The 17,377-nt window shown below is 48.6% G+C and overlaps 2 protein-coding genes across 2 annotated transcripts in view; one reads left to right on the top strand and one right to left on the bottom strand.

Moving 5' to 3' along the window:
• Positions 1-1,338: 1,338 nt before the first annotated feature.
• LOC310746947 (uncharacterized protein) lies at positions 1,339-11,437 on the bottom strand. The gene is made up of 5 exons (XM_083581213.1): positions 10,676-11,437; positions 9,026-9,144; positions 6,925-7,037; positions 4,866-4,979; positions 1,339-1,498 (listed from the first exon to the last, which is right to left on the bottom strand). Exons 1-5 carry the CDS (start codon positions 10,976-10,978, stop codon positions 1,386-1,388), a joined length of 762 nt encoding a protein of 253 aa, XP_083437339.1. The 5' UTR covers positions 10,979-11,437; the 3' UTR covers positions 1,339-1,385.
• A 1,511-nt stretch (positions 11,438-12,948) lies between these two features.
• The window catches only part of NEURL4 (neuralized E3 ubiquitin protein ligase 4), a gene marked incomplete at its 5' end in the record, with an annotated part of 56,696 nt that continues 52,267 nt past the window's right edge, over positions 12,949-17,377 (top strand). The window contains one exon of the mRNA XM_083584527.1: positions 12,949-13,173. Coding sequence (XP_083440653.1) covers positions 12,949-13,173 — 225 coding nt within the window. The remainder of the gene's footprint in view (positions 13,174-17,377) is intronic.

A 17,377-nucleotide genomic window follows, 5' to 3' on the forward strand; every position in this document is an offset into this window, starting at 1 on the left:
CAATGGCCATGAGTCTACGCCCTCACATTGGATTCAACCCACAGATCATCCTCATCTCTGAGCAGCGAGATTAATCCAGGGATTCCAGTGTTTTCTGTTTCTGTGGTGTCTTTAGGATATATGGTTTTATTTACACATAATAATTATAATAATAATTTTTTATTTATACCCCGCCCTTCCCGGTTCAAAAATCCGGGCTCAGGGCGGCTAACAACAAATTTAAAACACTTAATTGATGCAACAAAAAACAGCATAAGATACAGTATAAAACATGAATAACAATAATTTCAGAATTTAAAAATCGATTTAGGGGGGAAATCCATCCAATAAACATTAGATGATCACCAGGGCTAGATGGCTAAATTAGTCCTATTTAGGCCAGCAAGGAGACCAAGGGAGAATTAGCTGTGGGATCCCAGAGCGGGTAATCTTCATAAAAAGGGGAGGGGGAGGGAAGGGAAGGAAGGGGAATAAAAGATCAGGCTAAGTTCAAATTGAAAGCCGGGCAGAATAGTTCTGTCTTACAGGCCCTGCGGAAGGAGGTTAAATCCTGCAGGGCCCTGGTCTCCTGGGACAGAGCATTCCACCAGGTCGGAGCCACCACGGAGAAGGCCCTGGCCCTGGTGTTGCAGCTTTGAATCCATCACAGTGCAAGCATGTCTGTGTCTCCAACTTCCAGCCTTCCAGCTCATCTCATGGACATTCTCACACTGTTTTTCTCCTCCCTAGCAGCTAGATATTGAGTGGGGAAAGGGCCCACCCATTAGCCTGGAAGGGACCATCCCTGAGTGGGAACTGAAGTGTAGTTGGGTTCCCACAAGGCAAGACACAAGCGATAACAGCAAGAACCTTTATTGAACTACATAACTGGGAAACAGGGGCAAAGCAACTGCTTATATACGTGCCTAAAAGCCTGGGCCACTCCCACTCCCGACATGATTGGCTGTCTAAACTTCCAAGCTGCGAATCACGACTCACAAGTTCAAGAGCCAATGGCAGAGGCCCAAATCCTGAAATGTTCTGTGATTGGACATCATGTATCGAATCAGAACACAGGATCCTCAGTCCGGACTCAAGCTCAGACAAACACAGACCCACTGAATAGATAACAGGAACCATCACTTGGCAACCTTTTCTGATGAGGACATTTAAATGGCCAGCTAAGGCCGTTCTCTTGCTAAGATGCTTGTCTGACTACGTTCAGCAGCAACAGAATCATCTGTTAGAGTCGAACCCTCACTGGGTACAAGATCCCAAGAATTGGGAACTCAGGGCATCATCCAGACTGACCCCCCCCACAATACAATTGCACAGAGGCAAATCCACTTTCAACTTGTTTTATTAACACACGCACACACAAAATTAATTACAACTCCCCACCAGCATCAGCCCCCGCATCTCTGGTACACGAACTGGGTTATCATGGCAAAAAGGACGAGCGCAAGCGAAGATACGATGATAATCAGCGCCATTGTCATTCCTGGATCCGTCATCATCACTGCAAGGAGGAACAGCAAAACTCCAGTGAAGATTATTTTGTCTTTTTTTTTAAAGGCCCTGATCACATTTTTTTCAAATACAATATAGCAGGGTGCTAGCTAAGGGGGAACGGTTTGGGCCCAGATAATCTGAAAGATCATATCTCCCAAAAGAAAATTATATGGCTTTGGTAAGTAATGATATATAAGGATTAAGTAAAAATGAACTGACGAAAGAGTGAACGTAAAACTACAATATATTAAATCAAATTATTAAGATAAAAACAAGGTTGGAAGGATTTGCTGAAATAACAATTTGAATTAGAATACAAAAATGGGAGGTGTGAGGAGGTCAAGGAAATAAGTAAAGGAAGAAAGATTCTGAAGATAATACTTTATTCGGCTATAAGCCCACAAGGTAAAGCCAATCAATAAATAAAATAGCGTTTTACAGAGGGAAGAAAGTTATGTAAAGGTTTAATCTTTTTTTTTTGTATTTTTCTTTTTTTCTTTTTTTTTAAATGATTGTACTTTTTCTGTCTCTTACTTTTTTTCTTTTTTCTCTTTGTAATCTTCAAAATTCTGAATAAATATTATCTTTAAAAAATAAAAAATGAAAGATCATATCTCCCTTTACAAACCTGCCCAGGTGCTAAGGATCACCTTCTCTGGGTCCCATCATCATCATGCTTAGGGTAGGGTTACCAGAAATCCCTGTTTCCCGGGGACAGTCCCCGGATTTGCAAATAAGTCCCCGGACAAATTCCATCCCCGGAATGTCCCCGGATTTCATCTAATGTCCCCGGGAAATGCAGCAGCGGCATTCTCAGCAGCCCAGAGCAGTTGGGTCTGGCTGGCTTCAGGAGCCGCTCAGAAATCCCCATATGATGGTGGTGCAGGGGCTCAAAGATGCACCTTCCGGGCTGCCTCCACCTTCCCTGACCCCAGCGACTAAGCTGTCATAGAATCATAGAATCATAGAGTTGGAAGAGACCACAAGGGCCATCGAGTCCAACCCCCTGCCAAGCAGGAAACCCCATCAGAGCACTCCTGACATATGGTTGTCAAGCCTCTGCTTAAAGACCTCCAAAGAAGGAGACTCCACCACACGCCTTGGCAGCAAATTCCACTGTCAAACAGCTCTTACTGTCAGGAAGTTCTTCCTAATGTTTAGGTGGAATCTTCTTTCTTGTAGTTTGGATCCATTGCTCCGTGTCCGCTTCTCTGGAGCAGCAGAAAACAGCTGTGAAGGGAGGCTTGCACGCTGCCTATCAGAGCTTGCGTGCAAGCAGGAGGGGGCAGGGATCTCTCAGTTAGGCAACAGGAAGCCTACCTTCCCAGCTGAGGGATCCCCGCCCTCTCCTGCTTGCACGCAAGTAGGAATAGGATTGGGGCTGCTTCGATGGGAAGGGAGGCATCGCGCTGCCCGAGCCTCGCTGCCGCCGCTGCTCTCAGTCCTCCTTCTCTGCCTTCCATGCCTGACCCACCGCGCACCACTTTCCCACCACCACCACCGAAGAACCAACAACTCAGGGGCCGCCCAGGCTCATGGAGAAAGGAGATAGAAGCCTCGGAGGAAGGGGAAACATGGTGGTTGAGGTCAAGGCGGCCGTCGCCCCTCTGCCACCGCCATCACTGCAGAATCAACACCCCGAACGTGTAGTAATGAATTACCGTATTTTTTGCTCTATAAGACTCACTTTTTCCCTCCTAAAAAGTAAGGGGAAATGTGTGTGCGTCTTATGGAGCGAATGCAGGCTGCGCAGCTATCCCAGAAGCCAGAACAGCAAGAGGGATCGCTGCTTTCGCTGTGCAGCGATCCCTCTTGTTGTTCTGGCTTCTGGGATTCAGAATATTTTTTTTCTTGTTTTCCTCCTCCAAAATCTAGGTGCGTCTTATGGTCTGGTGCGTCTTATAGAGCGAAAAATACGGTAATTAAAGTGTCCCCAGATTCATTGAAAAAATTCTGGTAACCTTTTGCTTAGGGGTAAAATAAGAGCCTTCTCTGTGGCTGCTCCTAGACTGCGGGATTCCCTCCCAAAGAGAGGTTAGACTGGATCCCTCCTTGTCCTTCCCCCAAAGATCTTCCTGTTCGGACAGGCCTTTGGAAACTAAGGAGCAGATTATGCTGATAGCTGGGCCTATTCTGGAGCTGTGCGACAGAGCAACAGACCCTCCAAGTCTCCCTATTTTCCAGGGACATCCCTGATATAGAGAAGCCACCACAGTTTCTGATTTAATCCCGGAATGTCCCACTTTTCCCTGACCGTTAGGTCCAGTCGTGGCCGACTCTGGGGTTGTGGCGCTCATCTCACTTTACTGGCCGAGGGAGCCAGCGTACAGCTTCCGGGTCATGTGGCCAGCAGGACTAAGCCGCTTCTGGCAAACCAGAGCAGCGCACGGAAACGCAGTTTACCTTCCCGCCAGAGCGGTACCTATTGATCTACTTGCACTTTGACGTGCTTTCAAACTGCTAGGTTGGCAGGAGCAGGGACCGAGCAATGGGAGTTCACCCTGTTGCGGGGATTCGAACCGCCGACCTTCTGATCGACAAGTCCTAGGCTCTGTGGTTTAACCCACAGCGCCACCTGCGTCCCGCTTTTCCTTAGGGTGTTCCTATTTTCATTGGAGAAACATTGGAGGGTATGGAGTTATCCAACCCCCCCAGCTATCTGAAGGCAATCCTGTATAGCATAGGGAAAGTTTTTTTTTTTTTTTAAAGTTTAATGTTTTATTATATATGCTGGAAGCTGCCCAGAGTGGCTGGGGCAACCCAGTCAGATGTGTGAGGTATAAATAGTAAAAATCATCATTATGGAATTGGACATTGCAATTTTCATCAGAGAAATGTTGGAGGGTATGGAGCAGGGGTCAGCAAACTTTTTCAGCAGGGGGCCGGTCCACTGTCCCTCAGACCTTGTGGGGGGCCGGACTGTATTTTGAAAAAAAAAAATTGAACGAATTCCCAGATTTAGAAGGCGATTGGGCCGGATCCGGCCCCCAGGCCTTAGTTTGCCTACTCATGGTATTGAGACTAGCTTAGAAGGCAGAAGTTCTCTTTTCATGGAGGTTTTAAAGCAGATATTGGATGGCCATCTGCCAGGGATTCTTTAACTAAGATTCCTGCATTGCAGAGGGTTCGATTGGATGATCTTGGGGGTCCCTCTTCTACAATTCTACACCATGCCAACAAAGTTCCCCCTTTCAGGTTGTTTGGGCAGCTGTGGGATCCTGGCAGCAGGGACCCTGCTGCAGAAATAGTTAATGGTCTTTGGCCACCTGAGTCCACTCCACTGTTGGGAGTAACCAAGCAAGAGAGGGGCAGATTCTCAAAGGAGACCAAAGAGCCAAAGGAATCAATTAGTATAGCACTGCTGGCTGTCTCACGTGCCGACTTGTGCTTCACAATCACCACTTTCTTCTCCGCGTCTGGAACTGTGCCCTGGGTTGAAACAGGGGTGGTGTCCTCGTTGGACTCCGTTTGAATTAAAGACGAGTTCTCTGTAAGTGAAGGTGAAGAAGAATATAATAATAATAATAATAATAATAATAATAATAATAATAATAATAATATTTATACCCCACCCATCTGGCTGAGTTTCCCCAGCCACTCTGGGCGGCTCCCAATCAAGTGTTAAAAGCAATACAGCATTAAATATTAAAAACTTCCCTCAACAGGGCTGCCTTCAGATGTCTTTTAAAGATAGGATAGATGCTTATTTCCTTCACATCTGGAGGGAGGGTGTTCCACAGGTTGGGCGCCACCACCGAGAAGGCCCTCTGCCTGGTTCCCTGTAACTTGGCTTCTCGCAGTTAAGGAACCGCCAGAAGGCCCTCGGAGCTGGACCTCAGTGTCCAGGCTGAACGATGGGGATGGAGACGCTCCTTCAGGTCTACTGGACCGAGGCCGTTTAGGGCTTGAAAGGTCAGCACCAACACTTTGAATTGTGCTCGGAAATGTACTGAAGAAGACTTCTGTAACTTCCCAGATTTCTGTGATGCATTCTTTGATGTTCTGCATGTGGGGATATTCCCCTCGGGGGCGGTTCAAGTACAGAGACTCACCCCTAATCCCCTAGTGGTCAGGCTTCATTCAGTAATGCAATACCAAACAGTACAGAGAGTCTGCAAGAGCATTTCCATTAGGACAGACATAAACAGGCAAAACTACAATACGATTCAAAGTGTTGGTGCTGACCTTGAAAGCCCTAAACGGCCTCAGTCCTGTATACCTGAAGGAGCATCTCCACCCCCACCATCCACCCCGGACACTGAGGTCCAGCGCCGAGGGCCTTCTGGCGGTTCCCTCCCTGCGAGAAGCCAAGTTACAGGGAACCCGGCAGAGGGCCTTCTCAGTGGTGGCACCTGCCTTGTGGAGCACTCCTCCATCAGATGTCAAGGAAATAAACAACTATCTGACTTTTAGAAGACATCTGAAGGCAGCCCTGTTTAGGGAAGTTTTTAATGTTTAATGCTATACAGTGGTACCTCAGGTTAAGTACTTAATTCGTTCCAGAGGTCCGTTCTTAACCTAAAACTGTTCTTAACCTGAAGCACCACTTTAGCTAATGGGGCCTCCTGCTGCCACCGCTGAGCAATTTCTGTTCTTATCCTGAAGCAAAGTTCTTAAGCCAAAGCACTATTTCTGGGTTAGCAGAGTATGTAACCTGAAGCGTCTGTAACCCGAGGTACCACTGTATTGTTTTTTTAACATTCGGTTGGGAGCTGCACAGAGTGGTTGGGGAAAGCCAGCCAGATGGGTGGGGTATAAATTATTATTAATATTATTATCTTAGCTCTTCATCCCTTGCCCAACCACATTCTGCTACCCCATTGTCCCACCATCTCATCCAAAAACACTCCTTGGAAAAAATTTTTACTCAACCCATTTTTTTACTGTACATGTTTGAACCCTCCTTGTACCTTATCTGTTTTCCACCTTAACATTCAGCTGTTACGTTCCTCTTTAACCATTTGCCAGTTCTGTGCTCGGGTTGCATTACTGTGTATGAGCCACTGGTCTCAACGATAATTTAACAAATGAGAATTCAAAAAAAGACGACATATGACTCTTTCCATTGAACACATTATAAGCATCAAGCTAAGGCTCCAGTGGTGGCCAAACTCTGCCCTCTTGATGTTTGTTGGGACTACAATTCCCATCATCCCTGACCACTGGTCCTGATAGCTAGGGATGATGGGAGTTGTAGTCCAAAAACAGCTGGAGGGCCAAGTTTGGCCACCACTGAGCTAAGCCAAAAGACACATCCCACGTTTTAGGTCAGCCTTTCCCCTCAAGATATTTTGAACTACAACTCCCATCATCCAGGACAATTGGCTAAGCTGACTAAGGATGATGGGAGTTGTAGTCCAAGACATCTGGAGGGCATCAAAGGGAGGCTGACCTAGATATACCCATGATGCTTTTCCTTTCAGAGACACCTGCCTTGCTGCCAATAGACATTTCTTTTCTGTCGCCCAACAGCTGTTCTCAGTTTCGCCAGCATCTCGGAGCCTTTTGCTTCACTGATATTCCTTGAGCCTCCTAAGGGCATTTGCCTGTGAAAGAGAGAACACCAGTCTGGAAAAAAACAATTTACATGAAAGGGCGAGGGTGCATTGTACCAAAGCTACATACTTAAAAGGTCTGTTCAGATAATTCTTTGCCACTGTTTCCCACGGGCAGCACATCAGTTAACCTATGGAACTCACTGCCACAGGCTCAGAAATACAGGTGTTGCTCAGGTTGGTCGTTCCCTGCCCACCAAGCCCAACCACACCTGCACCAGGTAAGTCACTAAAACTGCTCATCCCTCTCACCCCAAATCACGTACACCTGTCCTGCTCTCCAGTTCTCATGGCTTGGAGGGGCGAACAAGGAAGTGCGGTAGGCTGCTTGCCTACTGAGATAATAAGTATTCCCATAAAGGTAAAGGGTAAAGGGACCCCTGACCATTAGATCCAGTTGTGGACGACTCTGGGGTTGCGGCGCTCATCTCGCTTTATTGGCCGAGGGAGCCGGCGTACAGCTTCCGGGTCATGTGGCCAGCATGACTAAGCCGCTTCTGGCGAACCAGAGCAGCGCACGGAAACGCCGTTTACCTTCCCGCCGGAGTGGTCCCTATTTATCTACTTGCACTTTGACGTGCTTTCGAACTGCTAGGTTGGCAGGAGCAGGGACTGAGCAACGGGAGCTCACCCCGTCGCGGGGATTTGAACCGCCGACCTTCTGATCGGCAAGTCCTAGGCTCTGTGGTTTAACCCACAGCGCCACCTGCGTCCCAGTATTCCCATAGCTTGCCTTAAATGGTGCGTTGTCCTTAAAAAAGCCTAAGATATACTACTGGGCTGCAATGCAAATTTGGTTCAGGATCTGCATTATGTCTTCTGGTCCCTCGTTCCCGGCCGTGGCTACATTATTCAAGCCAAGATAGAGGATATCCGTGGCCCTGCAAATCTTCTGGGACTCCAGCTGTCACCAGCCCTGAATTAAGCGGCGGCACTCTGCAGATGCCCAGAGACACTCTGGCCACATTCCCACCATATAACACTAAGATGCCACCTTAAACAGTTGTGGCTTCCCCCAAAGACTTCTGGGTACCATAGTTTGTTATGAATGGATCCTGAGACTGGTTAGGAACCCCCCATTGCTTTCCTTAAGAAAGAGGTTGCTGGTAGTACTCACTACGAAGTTGTTATAGTAAGAGCCAGATTTCAAACCAGTGCTTTTTTTGTAGGACAAAAGGTACCATACCCTTGAGTACCTTCAGGAAAAAAACACAGGGAATCCTCCATATCCCCTCACAATTAATAAAATTCCCCAGGAAGAGGGATTGGTTGTTAAACTGCTCCAAAAACTGTATGTCTCTGAGGGGAATAAGGATCTCCTAAAAAAACCCCACAACCTGAGTTCACGGAATTATTTTGGGGAAGCCATAGCTGTTTTTAGAAAACATCTGAAGGCAGCCCTGTTTAGGGAAGTTTTGAATGTTTGATGCTTTATTATATTTTAAATATTTTTGTTGAAGCCGCCCAGAGTGGCTGGGGAAATTATTTATTGTTTGATATATTAGCACTTTAAATGTATATGGGGTAATGCCGATAATAAGCCTTTGTATTTGTGATTTCCTTGTCTTCCAGAATGTAAGCTGCACCTACAAATAAAGGTTTTCCCAGCTCAAGTTAACCTGCGAGGCCATTCCTCATAGGGAACCATCCAAGCCCTGTTCATATGCCCAGTACCCCGTCTCCCCAAATACCGCATTTTATTTTTCGCTCTATAAGACGCACCAAACGACAAGACGCACCTTTTTTTTGGAGTAGGAAAACAAGAAAAAAAATATTCTGAATCTCAGAAGCCAGAACAGCAAGAGGGATCGCTGCGCAGCGAAAGCAGCAATCCCTCTTGCTGTTCTGGCTTCTGGGATAGCTGCGCAGCCTGCATTCGCTCCATAAGACGCACACACATTTCCCCTTACTTTTTAGGAGGGAAAAAATGAGTCTTATAGAGCAAAAAATAGGGTACCTTACGCAATTCTTTTGCAAACCTTGGACAATGACACTCAATGAGGACTGCAGACGGCAGGCTGGGCTCAGTTGTGGTGGGAGAAGGCCTTTCTGCTTTGTAAAACAAAATATTTCTGTAGATCACGGTGCCTGGAGTCAGCTGTTGGGAGAATAAACAGAGAATCGCACTGCAGCATTGAACACTTGATTGAGAGCCGCCCAGAGTGGCTGGGGAAACTCAGCCAGGTGGGTGGGGTATAAATAATAAATTATTATTATGAACATTTGCGCGCGCACACACACACACACACACACACAAGCCCAGATGTCAGGGCGATGGACACAGCTCTAAGCCTTAATCCACATCTGCAATTTATTTTATTTTATTTATTGCATTCGCAGCCCACCATTTTCTCAGAGGCGCTAAAGGTGGCACACATGCTTCGCTCTCTCCTCATTCAATCGCACAACAACCTTGCGAGGTAGGTTCGGCTGGGAGGCACCCGGTGAGCTTCACAGCCAAGTGGTGGGGGGATTTGAACCCTGGTCTCCCAGGTCCCTGCAACCACTGCACCACACTGCCTCTCGTTGGCAAGCGATGGAGAATTCCCAGACTCACCAGGGTTGAGAAGCCCAAAGGCAGGAAAGTGTAATAAACAGAAACCTGCCCTTATTCCCTTACGGGGGACACAAGAGCCCCTATAAAGCCCTTTGTAGGTTCTCCATCGGTCGGAGAAAATAACAGAGGCCAACCAGAGAATATTGTGAAGCAAAGCAGCTAGTGAGCCTGATCTTTACTTAACTGTTACAACAGGGTGCTCCCCTCACACACAGGAAAGGAGGAGGACCCCGAACCCAGGTATGCCCGCCCTTATATAGACATTTTAAATTGCCCGCCCTGGAGCTCAAGACCACCCCTCCATACATCACAGAAGGGGTGCAACCCAAGACCACCCCCCACAAACATCATACCTACATCACAGAAAAGGCGGTCTACAACAGAAATCCGAGTGCCTTGTTTTTTACCCTGTCTGCCAGGTTATCTGATAATGCCTTACCTGATTGCCTTTCCTGGTAGTCTGGCCATTCCTTTGAGATGGTGATTACCCAATTCCTGAGACAATGGGAAGGTTCCCTCACCCCCTCCCTCCTTGCAGAGAAAACATTCGGTCAGTTTGGGAGTCAAAATGGTTTCAGGGTGGTCTTCCTGTGCTGCTCCAGAGATGTGGGCCACACACCTATGTATGCGCTTGGTTGATACAATTACAGTATGAACATATATATATATGTATACACACACACACGGTGGTACCTCAGGTTAAGTACTTAATTCGTTCCGGAGGTCCGTTCTTAACCTGAAACTGTTCTTAACCTGAAGCACCACTTTAGCTAATGGGGCCTCCTGCTGCTGCCGCGCCACTGGAGCACGATTTCTGTTCTCATCCTGAAGCAAAGTTCTTTACCTGAAGCACTATTTCTGGGTTAGCGGAGTGTGTAACCTGAAGCGTATGTAACCCAAGGTACCACTATACCTGAGGTTCCACTATACACACACACACACACACACACATATATATATATATATGACCTTAATTTTTTTATTTCGAGGAAAGCAAGGCTCTGTTCCCGACATTTCAACATTGCCAGGATGGAAGAATAGAGAAGACAGAGGAGGAACCCCAACAGCTCACCTGGACCTGGGATCCGCACGCTTGGAGGGCGACTGCAAAAACCACAGTTTCTCCTTCGAGGCTGGTATAAGGACAGTCTCCCAGGGTCAGGTCACTCGGTTTCACCAGCTCTTTGGCTCCTGGACTTTTCTCCACTGACACAATAACTTGGGACTGGTCACATTTTACCTTCACCCAGTAAGGCCCAGTTTGCTGAACCCACCAGGACTGGGTCGAAGGGAACCACTGTCCTGTATGAACTCTAAGTGGGGCTGGCATCACCCCCACAGTTAAGCAAACGAACAGCCAGCCATAGCCCCCCATTCTTCACACCCTACAAGGCCTTCTTCAGCCCAGAAAGGGAAAAATTCCCCCAACAGCAGCTTTTTATAGCTTCACCTGCATCAGGTGATTAACAGGTTTTCCCCCCTCCTCCCCCTCATCACACACCTGTCTTGGACCAAAAGGTGATTGCTATGGGGAGTATTTTCCTCCCATTGTATGAGATGGTTAGAGCTCCTCCAGTTTGCAAGGCTCATTTGACAACAAAAAAGAAACCGAGCTTTCTTGTTGTTTTCCCAGTCCTGTGGAACTCTCGGCCACTAGAGAGTCAGCAGGCGTCTTCTGTTCTCGACTTTTAAATGCCTGCCGTAAAACTTTGCTATTCCGGCAGGTTATGCAGGCAATTATCTTTCCGCAACAGTTATCTGGTTTTAATTTTCTATATGGTTTTTATTGTATGGTTTTATGTTACAGTTGTTGCAAACTGCTTTTTTAAAATAAGAAATTAGCACTAATCCATTTAAATAAATGATAAAATAAAAGCCTACTACTCTTTTCTCCGGTGGGTGAAGATGGAGATAGGATGGATTTGTTGAAGATTGTAAAAAGTTGGTCGTACCCCAACTTTGGGGTATGCTTCAGCTTGTTGATTTCAGGGGTGCTAAGCACACATAACTTTGGGGACTGAGCCCCATTAAACAGAGTAGAACTTGTTTCTAGGTAAGCATGCAGACCAGGATTGCAGGGTAAGGCTGCAAGTCTAACCGTGTCTACTCAGAAGTAAGTCCTGTGGCGCCTTACAGGTAAGTGGGGTTATGACTGCAGCCTTAAAAAGAGTAAAATATTAACACACACGCCACTGTAGACTGGCAGCAGTTTCTTACATGTTTACCCAGAAAGTCCTACTGAGCTCTATGGGTGTTAATCTTAGGTATGCTGTGTAGCTTTGAAATATGCCGCTGAGGTATCAATGATTTTTCTTGTGAACTGCTTAGAGGCTTTACCGCAATCACGCAGTCTATAAATGCTGTTTAAAAAAATACCTAATTTTATCTAAAGAGTTTTTAAAATCCTATTCTTCGGCCAAAAAGAAGACATATTGCAACTTGCTAAAATGTAAAAAAGAAAAGAGAGAAGGGTTTACAATCTGAAAAAGACGCAACGCAAAAGGAAAACAGGTTGGGAGGAGGAAACGAGTGCACCAAGTCTAACAATGTGATGGGCGGGGTATAAATAAATGAATAACAATAATGCTGGTGCTCAAGAGTCATATTATTATGCTATTAAAATGTCAACACTTAATACTAATAATAGTTTTACAATCTAAAAAGACGCGAGGAAAGAAGTGCACTCTACTGATGCCAATAACGCAATTTTTATTGAACCTGTTGCATTTGTACTGCTGCAACATTACATTATTATCAATAATCAATTATTGTTAACACACTGAAATATTGCATGTTTATCGCTGTCATATCCTATTATTAAATACCAATAAGCAAAATTATTGTTGACGCCTTGGAATTTTAACAACAACGTATTAATGTGTCAGATAGAATTAATAATGAATAAATAAATAAATAAATAAATAATAATTTGTGCATTTGATGTTTTAATGCAGGCTGTAACCCGCTTTGAGGTCCCCCCCGCCTTAAAAATATAATAATAAACTATCATAATTATCCCTCGCTTCTCCCTCAGGTTGCCCTGCTGCCGTAAAGCGCTCCTGCCGGAAAAGGAAAAGGCGGAAAAGGCGGCACGTAGCCGCTGCGCCAGCCTGCCGTAAAGCGCGGCGGCGGCGGCGGCGGCGCGGCGCTCCTCCCTCCCTCCCTCCCTCCCTCCTGCCGTAAAGCGTTCGGGGCGTCGGAGCGCCCTCCTGCCGCCAAGCGGGCCGGCGGAGGCATGCCCCTGTGCCGTAAAGCGCGGCCGTCCGTCGCGCGCGGCTGTGCGCCCTGGTGCCTCCGCCGTGGGTGGGGGGGCGGAGGGGGCGGCCTGGTCCACCGGGGGGCGGGATGCTGGGCCCGGGCGGCGGGGAGCGGGCGGCGGGGCCCGGCGCGGGGGCCTCTTCGGCGGCGCTGCCGCTGCTGCACCCTCGCACGGGGCGGCTGGTGACGGTGTCTCGGGGCGGACGCAGCGCCGCCCGCTCGCAGCCCGGCCAGGAGTTCAACCACGGGCTCGTCCTCAGCAGGGAGCCCCTCGCCCCGGGCGCCGTCTTCACCGTCCGCATCGACAGGAAGGTGAGGGGGGGGAGATCGGGGTAGGCGGGGGGGGGGTAAGAAGAGGGGGGGACGTGGAGGGTAGGTGGGGGGTAACTGGGGTAACGGGGGGGTTAAGATGAAAGGTTGAAGATCAGGGTATGTGGAGGGTAGGGGGTGGGGAGACAGGGGGTAAGAAGCGTGAAGAGGGGGGTTAGGGGAGCATAAGTGGGGGGGATAACTGGGGTAACAGTGGGGTAGGATGGAGGGTAGGGGGTGGGGTGACAGGGGGTAAGAAGAGTGAAGAGTGGGGTTAGGGGAGCATAAGTGGGGGGGATAACTGGGGTAACAGTGGGGTAGGATGAAAGGTTGAAGATCAGGGTATGTGGAAGGTAGGGGGTGGGGTGACAGGGGGTAAGAAGAGGGAAGAGTGGGGTTAGGGGAGCATAAGTGGGGGGGATAACTGGGGTAACAGTGGGGTAGGATGAAAGGTTGAAGATCAGGGTATGTGGAGGGTAGGGGGTGGGGTGACGGGGTAAGAAGAGTGAAGAGGGGTTAGGGGAGCATAAGTGGGGGGATAACTGGGGTAACAGTAGGGTAGGATGAAAGGTTGAAGATCAGGGTATGTGGAGGGTAGGGGGTGGGGTGACAGGGGGTAAGAAGAGTGAAGAGTGGGGTTAGGGGAGCATAAGTGGGGGGGATAACTGGGGTAACAGTGGGGTAGGATGAAAGGTTGAAGATCAGGGTATGTGGAGGGTGGTGGGTGGGGTGACAGGGGGTAAGAAGAGTGAAGAGTGGGGTTAGGGGAGCATAAGTGGGGGGGATAACTGGGGTAACAGTGGGGTAGGATGAAAGGTTGAAGATCAGGGTATGTGGAGGGTGGGGGGTTAAGAAGAATGAGGTACATGGAGGGTAAGTGAGGGGGGTAACTGGGGGGGGGGTAAGATGAAGATCAGGGGATGTGGAGGGTGTAAGAAGCGTGAAGGCTGTGGGGGGCAACTGGGGTAAGGTGAAGGTCAGGGCATGCAGAGGGTAGGGGGTGGGGTGACTGGGGGGTAAGAAGAGGGAAGAGTGCGGTAAGTGGGGGGGGATAACTGGGGTAACGGGTAAGATGAAAGGTTGAAGATCAGAGGGTGTGGAGGGTGGGGGGATGTAAGAAGAGTGAGGTACATGGAGGCTGTGGGGGGTAACTGGGGTAAGGTGAAGGGTGAAGATCAGGGTATGCAGAGGGTAGGGTGACTGGGGGGTAAGTGAGGGGGGATAACTGGGGCAATGGGTAAGATGAAAGGTTGGCGATCAGGGTAGACGGGGGGATGTCAGAAGAGTGGGGTATGTGGAGGGTAAGGGGATAACTGGGGTAAGATGAAGGGTGAAGATCAGGAGATGGGGGTAACTGGAGTAACTGGGGGGCTAAGAAGAGTGAAGAGGGGGGTATGTGGAGGCCAGGTGAGGGGTAAGTGGGGAGATAACGGGGGTAAGGTGAAGGTTGAAGATTAGGGTATGTGGAGGGTGGGGAGATGGGAGAATAGCTGAGGTTAGGCTGGGAGGGGGGTGGGAGCTCAGCTGGGTTTGTATGTAGGAAAGCTCACAGTTATCCCCCCCTAGTGTGGCAGGTGCCAGAGGGAGGGAGGGGCAACTGGGGTGCAGGTGGGGCAACTGGAGGAGTGGGAAGCGGGGTGTTCAGAGGGTGGCTGAGTGGGAGACGTGTTGGGGTAACTGTGGGTGGGAGGAAAGGCAGAATAAGCAGGGTAAATGCAGGGTGAGATGAAGAAGGCAGATCAGGGTGTGTGGAGGGTGATTTGGTGGCAACTGGGTTGTGTGGGGCTGGGAGATCACCCTGTGGGGTGCAGAGATGAGCGGGGTGGAATATATGAGAGGTAAAGGGAGGTACCTGGAGATGGATTTTGTTGAGGTCTGTGTGGAGGAAGAAGAAAGGGAGCTCCAGGGGTACATATGAGGCTGTATTCATGGTCCTCACCCCTCTGCATCTGGTCCTAACAACAACCTTGTGAGGTGGGCTACACTAAGGGAGAATAATGGCATCTGGGGCAAGAGGTGACTGAGAGGGGAAACAGGTTATGGGAAGTAAGGGCCACGTGTCCCGAGTTCAAGAGCAGTAAGGGCCGAGAATGGAGAGGATGATCACTCTCTCTAAGAGCCAGCGTCGATCGTGAGTGCCAATGTCTGTGTACTGTAGACAAATTGGAGCCACAGGAAAACAAGAGAGGATGCCGTCTCCATTTAGCAAAGGGACTGCAAATTTAAAATCCAACATGTATCATAACGCCATTTTGCAATTCTCTGGGGCAACCACCTATGGAATACTGTGTACAGTTCTGGCTGCCTCGCATTAAAAAATGTGGAGCTGGAAAAAAGTTCAGAAGGTGGAGAAAAGTTTTTTCTCATTTTCATAACACCAGGATGCTGAACAGTTCAGGGCAGACAAAGAAAAGTACTCCTTCACATAGCGCTTTGTTAAACTATGGAACTCACTGCCACAAGAGGTCGCGTTGCTCACCCACCTGAATGGCTTTAAAATTGGATTAGACAAATAGCCTATCAGTGCCATCTAACCACAGTGGTTTAGTATTCTCTCTCCACTGTCAGAGGTGGGATGTCTTGGAATACCAGCTATTGGGAATCAGGGCAGGGGGGCATGCAGAAAATGCTCTTGTGTTCAGACATGTGGCTGCTGTGAGACCAGGCTGCTGGACTAGGACAGGCCTCTTCTGATCTTACGTGTCGGCATGGATTGGCGTATCCTAGGAAAGGGCTTATCTGTCTGCAGAGGAGCACTATGGTGCGCTCTGTCCGCTTGCAAATTTTGAAATGTTTCTGTCTCTCCGCTCTTCCCTTTGAATCCACGGCAGCCTGGGACGCACAAAGCAGCGAACACAATTGCTTGCTTTGAATGAGCTCAGATGGGAAAGTGGGCAGGTTCAGCTAAGGCAGAGCAGCCAGAAGAAATTTTAAAAATTTTATTTCCTGGCCTGGAGGAGAGCGTTTGCCTCCAAGGTGCTACGTGGGCTTCGCTTTGGGGAAGCAGGACCCTGGACGAGTCGTCCTTCTGTCTGACCCGGAGCTGCTGTGATGTGATCATTTCCTGAGCAGAGAAAGAGAGGGTGCTAATTCTGGCCCAATACCCAAAATTTAAACTTTTTCCTTCTCTCCTTCCTAAATTCTCCCAGGTAGCTCAGGAGAGCTGGGGAGGGAGTGGAGATTAAAAAAAAAAAAAAAATTCGTATGGTAGAGGGGAAAAATGGCTCATTTTTTATTTTTTTTGTTCATCCCACTTGAGAGCTGTTTCTCCTTAGAGGCCGTAACTCCAGGCTCTGTTGACTTGAGCCTGTCAAGTACCCCTGTGCACGTTAAGAGTGCTATTCCTTTTGAGAAAGGGCTGCACCCGTTGAGTACCATGGTTTTGTATGGTCCTTTGATTAGAATCTGTATTTGTTTCAATACAGTGATATATTTCTGCAACCTGCTGTCAGGGAAGGTTGAGTTGTACGTACGTAAAATAAAAATAAATAAGTAATAGAGGGAGGGACCCACCAGGGTCATCTAGTCCAACCCGCTGCAATTCAGGAATCCTGCCTGCAGGCACTCCTGGGTGGGCTCAAACCACTAACCTTCTGGTTAACATTGCGCCACACTACGGCTCTAGCAGCTGCAGCCAGCACAGGCAGTGGGCAAGGATGATGGGCTTTGTAGTCTAAAGCAGCGTGAGGCTGACATCTTGGCAACTGCCCCTGTTGTAAGCAAAAACGGGATCTTCTGTTGTGGGGTGACTCTGCGTTCATCTCCTCCTCCTCCTTTCTGCCAGTGTTTGAAATTCCCCGGGTGGTTTGCTACTGACGCCGGTCCAATTGCAGCTGCTCGGAGATTTCTGGGCACCGGGTTGGCAACCGGCGTTTCGCTTTGAGCCAGCTGACTTGTGCGCAAAGGCATGTGCTGCTGCTGTGCGAATCGCAGACCCCTTGCTGGGCATCTTAGGCTTCCCTAGTCACATCAATGAATGTGTAGGGCCTGAGTGCAGAGATATAATCATACCTCGCGTTACAGACTGTTCAGGTTGCGGTTTTTCGGGTTGCGGACCGCCAAAACCTGAAAGTACTGGAATGGGTTACTTCTGGGTATTGGCGGTCGCACATGCGCAGAAGTGCTAAGTCGCGCTTTGTGCAGAAGCGCCAAAGCGCAACCTGCGCATGCACAAACGTGCCGCTGCGGGTTGCGAACGCTGCAGGTT

This window comes from Podarcis filfolensis (assembly GCF_964270895.1).
Source record: "Podarcis filfolensis genome assembly, chromosome: 13".
In the NCBI taxonomy this organism is placed as follows: domain Eukaryota; kingdom Metazoa; phylum Chordata; class Lepidosauria; order Squamata; family Lacertidae; genus Podarcis; species Podarcis filfolensis.

What these genes read in the sequence shown, in the direction of transcription:
- LOC310746947 (XM_083581213.1), bottom strand. Translation starts at nt 10,978, where the DNA reads ATGGGGGGCTATGGCTGGCTGTTCGTTTGCTTAACTGTGGGGGTGATG. An exon ending in CGTGCGGATCCCAGGTCCAG is followed by an intron (nt 9,145 to 10,675) that starts GTGAGCTGTTGG and finishes TTCTCCCAACAG; the next exon opens with CTGACTCCAGGCACCGTGAT. An exon ending in AAATGTCTATTGGCAGCAAG is followed by an intron (nt 4,980 to 6,924) that starts GCAGGTGTCTCT and finishes CTTCACTTACAG; the next exon opens with AGAACTCGTCTTTAATTCAA.